Source organism: Vitis riparia, chromosome 1, assembly GCF_004353265.1.
Source record: "Vitis riparia cultivar Riparia Gloire de Montpellier isolate 1030 chromosome 1, EGFV_Vit.rip_1.0, whole genome shotgun sequence".
Taxonomy (NCBI): domain Eukaryota; kingdom Viridiplantae; phylum Streptophyta; class Magnoliopsida; order Vitales; family Vitaceae; genus Vitis; species Vitis riparia.
The window spans coordinates 1,200,490-1,214,053 of NC_048431.1; the positions used below are offsets into that span (position 1 = coordinate 1,200,490).

General features: G+C 27.4%; 1 protein-coding gene across 2 annotated transcripts; it reads left to right on the plus strand.

Annotated features, from left to right (window-relative positions):
- Positions 1-8,475: 8,475 nt before the first annotated feature.
- On the plus strand, positions 8,476-12,179 carry LOC117932675 (thioredoxin O2, mitochondrial). Of its 2 annotated transcripts, none has more exons than XR_004654216.1 (7): positions 8,476-8,727; positions 9,050-9,115; positions 9,228-9,278; positions 9,368-9,447; positions 10,260-10,304; positions 10,652-10,844; positions 11,843-12,179. XR_004654216.1 is itself a non-coding variant. In XM_034853989.1 (7 exons), the coding sequence occupies exons 1-7, from the start codon at positions 8,514-8,516 to the stop codon at positions 11,850-11,852; spliced, it is 561 nt and encodes a 186-aa protein (XP_034709880.1). In that variant the 5' UTR covers positions 8,476-8,513; the 3' UTR covers positions 11,853-12,179. The 2 variants fall into 2 exon arrangements, 1 of the variants encoding a protein (XP_034709880.1); XM_034853989.1 differs by having other exon boundaries at positions 10,652-10,746.
- Positions 12,180-13,564: the final 1,385 nt, after the last annotated feature.

A 13,564-nucleotide genomic window follows, 5' to 3' on the forward strand; every position in this document is an offset into this window, starting at 1 on the left:
TGATTGGTGTTATATCCCTACTCACCAATTTTATTTTTTATTTTTTATTTTAAGTAATTCTTATCTTTAAATTTAAAATTAATTATAAAAAGACAAAAAATATCCTTATCTTAAATAAGGAAGAAGTAAATAAATGAAATTAAAGAAAGTGGAGAATTCTAATAAAATTTATATATTTTAAAAATGATTCATTTTATACAAAATAAATAAATAAAAAATATGTTAAAATAATGTATTAACTTTAAATTAATTTTTCTTTTTCTTCCATTTTTATTTTCTTTAATTCTTTTTTTCTTGGATTTTTCCTAATTTTTTTAATAAGCAAACATAAATGTAGGGGCCTTCCTCCATGTGTCACTCTCCTCAACATTGTCTGGATAACTGCTAACATGCCCGGAGCGCCAGACCACATAGGCATGCGGCAAATGACATCGGATTCCTTAAGCAGGCAACGTCTTTTAGCCAGTCTTCAAGCCCTCCCTACCACGTGAAACAGTTTCCATTTGAAATAGGAATGATTGATGAAATCTTCTCCAATCCTCACGTCTGTGTCAATGGATTCTCATACATTGTCCTATACATCCAACAAGTTAAAATGACGCGTGGTTACATCATGACATACCATCTAACGGCACCTATCAGCCGCCCTAAACTACAATAATTGTCCTGCCTCCCACAGGATGGTCATCATTGAGGTGAAAGTCAAAGTGTCAACTCAGCACTATAGTGACTCCCTCTTAAGCCTTATAAAAAGTCCTCCTGAAGTATAATTCAAGTACAATCATTTAAGTTGACCTATTCATTATGATCTTAAAAGGGTTCTAACTCATTTATGTTTAACTTAAGCTTCGGAGGGACGTGTCGAACACCCTGTCCGAACGTCTTTTGTGCAAGGTAAAGACTCATTTAGTCTCCTGTTATTGGGTGGAGGCTCTAGGTGGCACAACATAAGGAGGATCCGACTCATGTTGATCCAGCATCAACAATAATAGAAATTTTCATTCAGTGGAACATCCTATCAACTTGAGGGGTTGTTTGGATGCAGGGACAGAAATGTCCAAGCAGAGGAATGGGAAAAGTTTGGGTTTCTGTTAGCGTAAAGCAATCCTTTTTGGTGGGCGTGCGTGCGGTGTTGTTGGAAAGATGACTTCTTTTGCACTAACCATTAACACACGGGGGAACAAAAGTTGAGGAAGGGGATGTCAGCCTCCACTCATGAGGACACGACGCAAATCACTCCAGGAAAACTTCCAAGCCTTCATTCCTCGCAAACAAGCCCTTGGTCACCTCCCCTATCACTTGGTGGAAAATGGGCTCATGTGGCAATCACAAATAGTTTACCCAATTCAAGTGCTCGATTCATGGAATTACCTTTGTAATTCTCTACCAACTTTTTCTTTTATTTCATCAATTTTATAATATGTTTTGCAACTTTTTAGATTGAAATTTAGGAATAATTTGGTAATTATTTTCGAAAATAATTTCAAAAATAGTTTTTAAAAACTCTTTTATGATGTTTGAAAACTTAAAATACTTTTAACTTATTTTTAATATTTTTAAACATGTTTTAAAAATAATATTTATATATGGTATTTTATTTTTAATATTTGTATATTCATTTTTAAAAATAATCATAAAAAAAACAAATAAAAATAATAGAAAATGTTTTTTGAAAACACAAGAAAACAGCAAAAAATAATTTTTTGTTACCAAACATATTTTCTTAATTTTTTGTTCTAAAAATTAGAAAATTATTTTAAAAAACAACCCTTAGATTTTGTTTGAATTAAATTTCAAACAATCAAAAAGGCTTTTGCAATTTTATTAATTTATTTGACTAATTTTATTTAAAAAACTTAAAATCCAAAAAAAAATTAATATAAAACCTTTCCATAGAAGTTTTATTTTGACTTATTTAAGAAGTTCTTTTATATTTAATAAATTTTTATAATATTAATATTACATTTTAATATTCGTGACTTTAATTTCAAGTTGAACTCCAAAATAAAGCAAAAAAAAAACATGAAGTTATTAAAAACTATAAAAACTTTTTAAAAGTTCAAACAAACCTATATGGACTAGCTTTTGAGAAATTAAAAATCTCTTATAATTTTTACTTTGACTTCAACTTCAAACTCCATCTAAATAAAACAAAAAAAAGAAAAAAAAATCATTTTTATATAAAATGGAAACCGGGTCATCTTTGATTCCATCAAATATTATTAAAATTTATATAAAAAAATTATATATTTTCAAAATATTTAATATTTTTATAATAAATAAAATAAATAGAAAGAAGTATATAAAAATAATTTGTTAAGTTAAATTTATTTTTTATTTTTCTTCTTTATTTTCTTCTCTCGGTTTTTTCTTGAGAGCCAAAAAAGTCTAAAGTTTTACCTATATTTGGAAAAAAAAAAACTTTTTAAATCATAAATATAAACAATTCTTCTTCTTGTTTCATTACCATGAAATCGTCATTAAAAAGGTAAAAATACAAATACTTCTAAAAAACAATTTCTCAAACTAAAAAAAGGGAAATTTCAAATAAGAATGATGAAGGGTTGAATCCTGCAATGAAATTGTTCAAACGAGAAGACCCATTCCTGATTCCACCCAAAACTTGACCTGGACAATGTACCACAAGGTTGTACTGCATGCTTCCAGATGGTCCAAGGGCAAGCTACGACTCACAAAATTGAATTAGGTGATCCCATAAATATTTTGAAACACACCTTTTCCCAAAGTGGGTGCTGCTCAAAATTATCAAATTTTAGGCACATCAAAAGGGAAAAAGATTGGATAATATGTCCAAATCATGACGCCACGATGCTTGCAATTTTGGTCATCTATACCATATGGTAGGTTCAATGTCAAACCCAAAATTAGTTACGTCTATATATAAATTCAAAAGAGTAGTTGGACTTTTTCATCATCATTCACCATCCAATGAATTAAATCTCACTACTCCTATATATATTTTTTTGTTTTTGGTATGCAAAACAAAAAGGTTGAAAATAGAAAGATGGAGGGTCGGTTGGAGTTGCTGATCAACTAAAAAAAATGGGCTTGTGGATGTGTGGGATTTAGGTTGTTGTTAGCTGGTCCAACCACCCATGTCAAATTGGGAGTTGGGGCATTTACCCTTTTGAGAGTAGCTCTTTCGTGGGTGCCAAGTTGACCATCGTCCTTTTTAATGACCATGCTCCATTTTTATTTTTATTTTTTAACATGAAAAAGACTAATGAAAAAAATAATTTTATTGTTTGGTTATCTATGAAAAATAACAAGAAAAATTAAATATAATTCAAATTAGTTATAACTTTATATGTTTTAAAATTATATAATTTTTTTATCAAATAGTTAAAATAAATTAACTGAATTTTAAATAAGATATAAAAATAATTTATTAACTTTAAATTTTATTTTTATTTTTTTTACATTTTCCCTTAAATTTTTTAAATTTTGTAATTAGGTCACTTATGAGTATATTTCATTGATTTATGATAGTTTGTTTGGATTTGCTTTTAAGAAACTAATAGGTATTTTTAAAGTTTGATGATGCGTTTTGTACAACCTATACAATTTATAAAAGTACGGATGTTTTCTACTTTTTTTTTTCCTTCCTAAAATGCTCTTATTATATCATTTAATTTTCTCTTTCCAGGATTTTATAAGTTTCTAAATTATTCCCTACATTTCTCTTATTTCATTTATTTTAATTTTATCTCATTTTTATTAGTTGTTAATGACAAGGTTAAAAAATTTACCCACTATTATTCATTATAATCATTGATATTAAATTTATTTTGGTTATTATTATTTATTCTAATTATTAATATGAGATTTATGTGAAGAACATCTGTATTATTTTAAAATTTTCTCATTATCTGGTGTTTGTTTTGTTACTTAATTCTAAATAATTTTAAATAAAACTTTAATATTTAATGGTTTTAAGTATTAGATTATTTGTTTTTTTAATATTTTATTTCTATTAAGTATTTAAAAAAATCAACATATTACTTTTTTATTTAGAAAAAATAAAATATATTAGTTTTTTTCTATTTAGCAAAAAATTTATAATAAATTATAAAAAATAAAAAATAAAAAACCTAAAGTTTGAAAGTAAATTACTTTCAACAAAAAATTAAAAAACCAAATACTCTCTCAATCTAAATTATTATATGAAATTTATTAAAAACCGTATGAAACAATCAAATTTATAATACCTATTTAAGAAACCATGTGATATGAATATTCTATTAAATTAATTCATTATTTAAAATCTATACTCAAAATTTGGATTAAGTATTAATTGAATTAAATATATATATTTTAAGTTTACTATTCACATATTTTATTTCTCTTATTTTCATTATAGGAGGGGGAAGGAAATCTTTGTCAATGTTTCCTCTTATAATCAAATTATTGAATTATCTCTATAAAATAATTTTTTTTCACATATATTTTAACACTTCCAAACATCAGGAATCACTTTTAACGCATTTCAAAATTATTTTCAAATTGGGATAATTAGTAAAAATGTTTTTGGTTTTGAAAGAAATTTAACAAAAAAAAAAGAATAATATTATTTGTATAAAAAATATTCACCTTTACCTTGTTTTATATTTAATATTGGTCTTTTAGCTTTGATTATAGTTAGAAGTTGAAATTAAAGCAAAAATTATCAACTTAAAATGCTTTATGAAGTATCAAAATTCATTCAATATGAACATAAATCCCTACACATACTAAAATGGGTTTTTCCTATAAATTTTGTTAAGTAAAAAAAAAAAAAAATCATATAAACAAATTATCATACATATATGAAATATATTATCAAACCACAAAAGAAAAAAAACACATTTTTAACTTTCATAACTTGAATTTAAATAAAACTTAAGATATGTTTGACAACTATTTTTCAAAATAATTTTTTGTTATATAGAAAAAAAAATAAAGAAAATATATTTGATAATTAAAAATTGTTTTTATTTTTCATTTTTAAGAATAGAAAAACAATGTGTTTTTAGATAATTTCTTTTAATTATTCTTAATTATTTTCACTTGTTTTTAAAAAATAATTATATAAATATATAAAAAATTAAAAATAAAGTACTATATATAAAAATTATTTCTAAAACATATTTAAAATTATTAAGAACATATTAAAAACATTTCAAGTTTTTAAACGAATTTTTATTTTATAAAATATCATATAACAGTTCAAAAATTGTTTTGAAAACCGATTACCAAACAAACCCTTAAAATTTTTTGGAATTTTTTTTTTTTCATAGGCAAAGGATTTGAAGAAGATTCTCGAATCATGGTCATGTTGAGCATATCAAAGACCATGCAATCCAAAAAACATAAAGTTAAATTGGAGCTGCAGATGAAACCACACCCCCATGTCTCCCACTCCTCCAAAAGAAAGGGCCCATGCCCCACTGACATGAAAAGATCAAATTTTTTAATCATCCTCATCTCACATAATGGGTTCTGATTCTGATTTTTTTTTTTTTTTTTTTTTTTTTAACCTAACGTTTTTTTTTAACCTACACAATGTGTTAATCATGGATTATCTAGCTGTCATCATATATGATTTACCAATTAATTGACCATAAAAAATGTCCAAGTGTGCATGGGGTTCTTCATGAATTAATATTTAAATCAAGGAAAGCAACCACTTGTGCAAGCATCAAAAGATTCCACCCAACTCATATAGTTTTTGACTTCTACATTTAATAGTAGAAAAAATTAGGAAAATAAATAATTGTTGTTATGATGTAATTAAGAGTTTGTTTCCTAGCTATTTTAAAAAAAGTATTTTTAACTTTAAAAAGTATTTTTGAAAAAAAAAATATTTGATAAAATTTAAGAAATACTTTTAAAAATCTAAAAAATTACTTATAATATTTAAAAATCGCTTATCCTAAAAATATTTATAGAAAAAACATTATCAAAGCTCGTTTGGCATGATTTTAGGAATTATTTTTAACTTAAAAAAATGTTTTTTTTAAAGTTAATTCAAGTGTTTAATAAAATTTAGAAAATACTTCTAAAATTTTTAAAAATCATTTATAGTGTTTTCTAAATAAACACTTAAAATATAATTATTTAAAAAAATACTTTTAGAGAAAAATACTTCAACTAAGAGTGTGTTTGGTACTACTTTTAAAAGGCGTTTTTGGCTTTTCTAATATTTTGAAATTTTTATTTTTCAAATGTTACAAAAATTAAAAATACTTCTTAAAAGTGCTGTCAAATACATTTTAAGAAGTTGCATTTGATAACGAAAATATTTCTAACATTTTAAAGACTTAAATGATAAATTTTTTTAAATATTATAAATGTTATAAATACTTTTTAAAATTACTGTTAAACGAGTTCTAAAAATACTTTGAATAAAAAACACTATTAAAGACACCCTAAGTTTTATATTTAAAAAATATTTTTATAAAAAAAAAAAAAGACAATTATAACATTTAAAAAAATATTAATTAAATGAAAGTTTGTTTTCAACAAAGTGTGAATTTTCTTATTTCTTAAAGACATGGTATTGACAAATGTAGGATTATATTTAACAATGTTAATCAAATGCTCTTAAAAATTATGTTTAACCTTCGAATTCTATTTTTGTTTAAATAGAATTCTATCTTAAAATTTATGTTTAAATCCTATTAAGTTTCCTTCACTAGGGTTTATGTTATGTGTATCTTCTTCCTTTTTATATCCTCTTAACTTCTTCTTTTTATCTTTTTTTTTTTGAAAAATGCCCCATAAGCAATGTGGGTTTTTCCATGGTTAAAAACATTAGCTTATTGTTTAAGTATGAGCAAAAGAAAAAGAATTGTGAATGTGAAAAGCATTGTCTCAAATTTCATAAGTGGTTTCATACTTTGTTGGTCAAGTGTTATCTTTTCATCCATTAACTACATATTGGGGGTCCATGTCATTGAGACAAACTCACCACAAAATATTTGTAGTGGTCCAACAAGAATTGCATGCATGCTATGATTAATTGATTTCTCAATCACCATCATAATTCAATGATTGTGATTGAATTTAAGCAAGATTTTTATTTTTGAAGTTTCACTCTTATGGCCTTTCATCTTCTCTTGACAAGAAATATATCGTGGGAATGAAAAAATTAGGTGTTCTTTGTTAGTGATTTTAAGATAGTTATTAAAGGGAATCAGTAATGATTTTGAAGTGATAGTAATACCTTTTTCTAATAATTTTTAACACGATGATGGAAGCAGTAATAAGGTAATAATTATTTTATCATTGAAATCGTATGGTATCTTTTATCTTAGTTAGAAATTGAGGTTGAAGTCAAAGTTATATTTTTTAAAATAAATATTAATATGATAAAGGTTTTTTAAACATTAAAAACTATACCGTATACACTAAAATATGTCTTTAATGATAAGCAACTTTTTTTGACTTTCATATTAAGTTTTTATTTTTGATTTTTGATTTATTATTTTTGTTTTTTAAGTTATAAGCTATTTGAATAGAATTAGTCAATAGGGTATACAAGTTGTTATTGAACTTGAAAAAAAATTGAGGTATACAAGTTGTTGAACTTGAAAAAAACTTTTGATTTTTCAAAAGTCAATTCAAACAAGCAATTATAAAACACACAGACAAATATATATATATTAGAGTCAATGACTTTATTAAGTGATTATAGAGTGTCTAGTTGTCATATTTAACAATTAATTGAAAAATAAATAAATAAAATAAAAAACCTAAAATGTGCATGGGAGGAGGAAGGTTGCATGAGGTAAAAGGTAATTTATATTAAAACCTTGTTTGGTAACTATTTTTTAAAAAATAATCTTGTTTTTTTAATTCTAAAAAAATAAAATACATTTGAAAAAAAAATAGAAAACATTTTTTTTGTTTTTAAAAATAAAACCCATAATATTTTCAAAGAATATATTTTAATTATTTTCAATTGTTTTCACTTATTTTTTAAAACAACTTTTAAAAAATAATTCTACAAATATAAAAAATGATTTAAAATAAAACACTACATACATTTTTTTAAAATATAGAAAACATAATTAAAATATTTTAGATTTCTAAATAGTTTTTTATTTTATAAAATATTAAAGAATAGTTTTTAAAAATTATTCTCAAAACCTACTTTCGAAAATACTTCCAATTGAGTCTAAATCTTGCTTTCTAGAAAAACGAGGTCCAAGCCCATGAGACCCAAACCCATTCCTTGCGATTTTATGGGCCCTTACATGGAGAGACCTCCTCGAGTTTAGGCCTTAGCAAGTGGGCCTAATTTAAGGATATTTACCTTAAATATCCTTAGACGATGACGTGGCGATGGAAAAGCGGCGAAACAAATACTTAGAGCCACGTGGACCGAGTCATCACGAGGCTTGACTCGGTGAAACCAGGATCAATTCCCGAGCTGACTCACCATCACATTTCATTCCCTAAAACCCTACCTTCAGGCTTCAAGCAGCGAAAGCGCGAGAAAGTGCGAGAAAATGGCGAGAAACTCCGTTCTTCTGCGACACCTCCTTCGATTCTCTCCCTCGTCTCGCGCTCGTTCTTCTTCTCTGATCGAGACCCTAGCTTCATCTCCGACTGCTGTCCCATCCCCTCCCATTCATACAATTTCCTCCTTTTTCAGCACCGCCACCGCTAACTCTCAGTTCTCGCAGCCTTTTTTCAATTACCGTACACTTTGCTCTTCCTCAGGTACCTCGCATTTCCCGTGCAATTTCTCATTTACTTGTTTTATTTTTCATTTCCGTTTTCGTCGTCATCCTTCGAGTTGTTATTGCTTTGCTTGGAAAAATATGATCCTAGGGTTTTTTTTCGAAATCAAACAGCTGTCTTCATCGTTTCGATTAGAAGCAATTTGCGATTTAGGGTTTATCTTCTTTGTATAAATCACTGCTTTTAAATTTATTCAGGCTCAATTGTGAATTTCACAGTGTTTGATTAAAAAATGATATAATTTCTACTTGCATTATGGTTTGATGAATAAATCAAGCATTATGAATGAATTTAATTCCAGGTCAATCAAAAATTGCTCTGATTAAATCAGAAGAAGAGTTCAATACTTCACTCAGCAAGGCTCAAGGTATTTCGTTTTTCTTCTCTTATATTTTGTTTGTTTGCATCTCGTTACTGTTTTCTCTACTTCTTACAGCACTTCTCATTGGTTACATACTTGTTCAAATTCATTGCAATAGATGAATCTTTGCCTGCAATTTTCTACTTCACTGCAGTATGGTGTGGGCCTTGTAAGTTTTTGAATTATTTCGTTTTCTACTTCATTGATTCAAGGAAGGGTATTGTTTAATCGGTTTTATGGCATATTTATTTCGTGTAGGCAGGTTTATAGCTCCTATCATAGCAGAGTTGAGTGAGAAGTACCCTCATGTCACCACATACAAGATTGACATTGATCAGGTGAGGATAATTTTTCCTTGTCCAATTTGGCTCTCATGTTTATGAGTTGATATCACATTGAATTTATTCTCATGAATCACCCTGTATGCTTTTTATACAGATGATCAAGATTGAACTTGAAGAAACTGATTATTAATGTTTTAAATTATGAAATTTTGATATCAATCTTATACAAGAGTTCATAGAGAAACATCATGAGAAAGTTGAGAATTTGGTGGTTTGTATAAGAAAGGAATATCAACTGTACTTGTAAAAATTCATGATTGAATGGAAGGTGACATAGGCCCTGTTTGGAAATTGCTATTGAAAACATTTTATGTTCTTTTGAACATAAAACAATTTTCTAACTCAAAAAACAAGTTTGACAAACTTCTGACAAAAAATAGTTTTTTGAGAATTTGTCATAAAGTAGGTTGTTTTTAATAACAAATTTAAGATGTTTTTTATTGTTTTTTTTTTTAACAATGTTTTGAGCAATAATTGAAAACATGGAGAATATTTTAGGAACTTTTACTTCGTATATACTTGTAGAAGAACAAGCGGAGAAAACTGTTTTTCATATTTAAGTTCCCAAACAGAATTTTGTTCTTCAAAACAAGTGGGAACTGTTTTCAGAAACGTTTCCAAGCAGGCTCATAGAAAAGCATTTTCCAAGAAGCATGGTTTCAGAGTTGTATGGACCAATATTAGTATGGTGCTTGCATTACAATTTACATTTAGCCTTGAATAGTTGTTTAATTGTTAAGTTGTTTCTATTAAGCATATTGTTCATTGGTATTTCTGTTGGACTTACTTTGTTAACCTATTTGCAGGATGGGCTTGAAAACACCCTAAGAAGGTTAAATATTGCCTCCGTGGTTAGGCTACTTGATCCCTTCTTTTCCCTTAAGAATTGTTTTGAGTTTGGTTTATAATTCATGAAGCAAAGTGGTTATCTATTTCTTTTATTGGTGAATTAAGTATCCTGTTTTTTGTATTTGGATGAGTAAATTTGTGCATATTTGCACTGAAGAATACATTAATATCATAACTTTTCTTCAAATAATTGTCTTATTAACAGATTGTTGTCTGCCATCACAATTTTAGACCAGTTATCTTTCTTTCTGTTGCTTGAATTGGCTAGTGATATTTAATCAGAGCGGACTCTCTCCATTTTAGTTAATTGTATGTGCTAAAGATGTTTCTTGACTTTCTTCTGTTGCAGCCAACACTCCACTTCTTTCAAAATGGGAAAAAGGCAGCTGAAATAATCGGTGCTGATGTTGCCCGCTTGAAGGATACCATGGATAAACTCTACAAGTAATTCCCCAGTGGTTTGCCTTTCTGCATTGTGTATGCTTTTGCATGGATTTTTCTTTGAACAAGGGCTTCCATAGTTGGCTTCAGGGCTATAAACGGTTCGCATTTGAGTTCCAATCCATATTTGATTCATATCAAACTGGAATCCATTGTTTCTAATTTGGTTATGCTTTTTAGATACATTCATTGGCGAATCTAAATACATTTTTATCTGATTAAATTCTAAGCTGATAATGTTATCCTCAACACACATTTCCTGAAAACATTTAAAAATTTTTTGCTTATGAAAAAGTTATTTTTCCTTTTATTTAGTGTAAGTTGATTGGTCTAAATTGTTGGGACCTTGGGTTCTAGATATAGAGTTTACTGAATGAAATCAAATCTTTCCAAATATGCATCAGATAAATTCATGGCAGGGATAGGTACAAACAAATAAAGCAATACTCAGTGTTCATAGGCTTCAATGTTTGCGTCGGCCCAATCTTCCAAGTTGTTGTTGTCTCCTTTCTCTGCATTGACAAGTGGATTCAGGTGCCGGTTGACACATGTGTGCTTCTCTATAATAGATAACAAAGACTGGTTAGAGAGGCGGGTGGCTGGTTAGGCCTCTGCTCCTCCAATGGTCAAGTCAATCATGGTGCTTACGAGAGGAGGCAACAAATAATAAGAGTAGAAAGAGGGATAAGAGTGTCTTTGATAACCCCTTAGCAGATATAGGTTTCGGTTAGGAGTGATGGCCATGCCAAGAGTTGAATCCTGCATGTTATCTAAACCTCATTAATGCTCTGATGTAGATACATCATAATTATAACGGAGGCTGTTCCGTTGGAGGAGGGGAGGGTTAAGAAGTGGGGCATCCATTACCGGTCGCTGTGGGCTGTCCCGTCCTCTCTTGAGCTCATGCCTTTTACACCCCACACACACGTGATATCAACAATTCAGGAAGATGATTGAATAATTCGATTCTCAGACCTGAATCTGGATTGATCATTTGTCCTGCCTTGTATTTGATTAACATGTTTACATGTAGCTTCAAGTCATAGCTATGAAGTCTGCAGTTTCAGCCAAGTAATTTTCTCATTGTTTCTATTTGCAGGAAGGACTGAGAAGATTTTCCAGGGTGGGAGCTGATGGCACATGATAGCTAATCTGATGGGTGATAAAGCTTTCTTCAGAAAGGAGAAAAGGTATCAATGTTGAGACTGGGTTTAGTCAGGATTGGCTTAGCTTTGAGTCTACGAGGCATTTTACATATCGTAAATTACATAAGACCTGATTATCAATTCACTGGTATGAGAAAACCTCAGTATCAAAATCTCCGTTTTGCTTCCAAATCTATGGAAATCGGATTGTAATGTTGTCATCGGTTCATTGTCATTCAATTGATAAATGAGTTTCTGATTCATTATCAGAGCTCACTCCCATTGCCAACACGAGAAGATTTATTATTTTATTTATAATTTGCCTATTAAAAATTTCAAAATTTTAAATTTAATATTTGCTTGGATATACTTTTTGTTATTTATTTTTAAAATCAGAAACTTATATACAAAAGTAGAGCATTTTATATAAAAAAATATAGATTTACTTGTATTTAAAAAAAAAATTAAAATTTGAGATAGTATATTATTTTATGGTTTTAATTTTTAAAATAATTACTTTTTTAATATAAGTTTAAAAAAGTTTTTGTCTCTTGTATAAAGTTATTATTATTTTTTATTTAAAAAATAAAACATAGAGTTAAATAAATTTTTATTTCTTCAACTTTTTACGCATTTTATGCTTTGTCTTTTATGGCTTTGTTAATAAAAAGATAAGATCAAAATATAAAGAAAAACATTTATAGTACAAGTTCAAGGTCAGTCATACTTGGTAGCTTCATGTGAAAATCATGAAGCTATTATATTTTGAAGGTTTTTGAAAAATTCTATTTCAAGTTTGTTAATTTAAAGTTGATTTTACCTAATTTTAAACTAGTGTTTGAATCAAACTAATGTATCTAATCATAAAATATTGGAGGCATGTCCAAGTAAACACTTATAATTTACATTTTTTTTAACTTTTTATTTGAATGAATATTTGTTTTCTTCTTAACCGATAAAGCTAGAGAATTATTAAGGATATATTTGATAATTGTTGTCGATATTAATTTTTTTAATCTTAAAAATAGAAAGCCGTATTATAACTTAAGAAAAAAAAACGTTTAACAAAGTCTTTTTATAGAAAGCAGTTTTCAACGACTTTTGATAAAAAAAAAAGAAAAACATTTTTCAATGTTGTTAGGAAAGCAAAATATTTTTTAGAATAAATTTTAGGTGTTATTAGTTGTTTTTTTAGAAAGTTTTAAACAATAATTTTAAAAATTATAGTATGTTATAAAATAGAATAAAATTATTGTTTAAACATAATTTTATTCCCAAAAATATTGATTTTTTTTTTTAGTCATTACCAAATAAACCCTAAAATTTTATTTATTTATTTATTCTAACATTTTAAGGGAGAGTTGGCTTTGAGTCAAATCTATTCCATGAAGGAGAGTTGACCCATGAATCAAAATGATCTCTTGACTAATAAATCAAAATTCTAATTCAATTATAATTTGAAAATTACTTTCTTCCCCGTATATAATAAAATTAATAGCCTTTTTCAGAGGATTATATATACGAACGGAAAACCATGTCACCTGGTTGAATGATATAACGATAATAAATTGAAATTTGTAATGTTTTTAATACACTTTTATTATATATATATATATAATCAAAATGAAAAAGTAAATTATAAATGATTTAGTAATTTAAAAATTATTTGGAAGTCG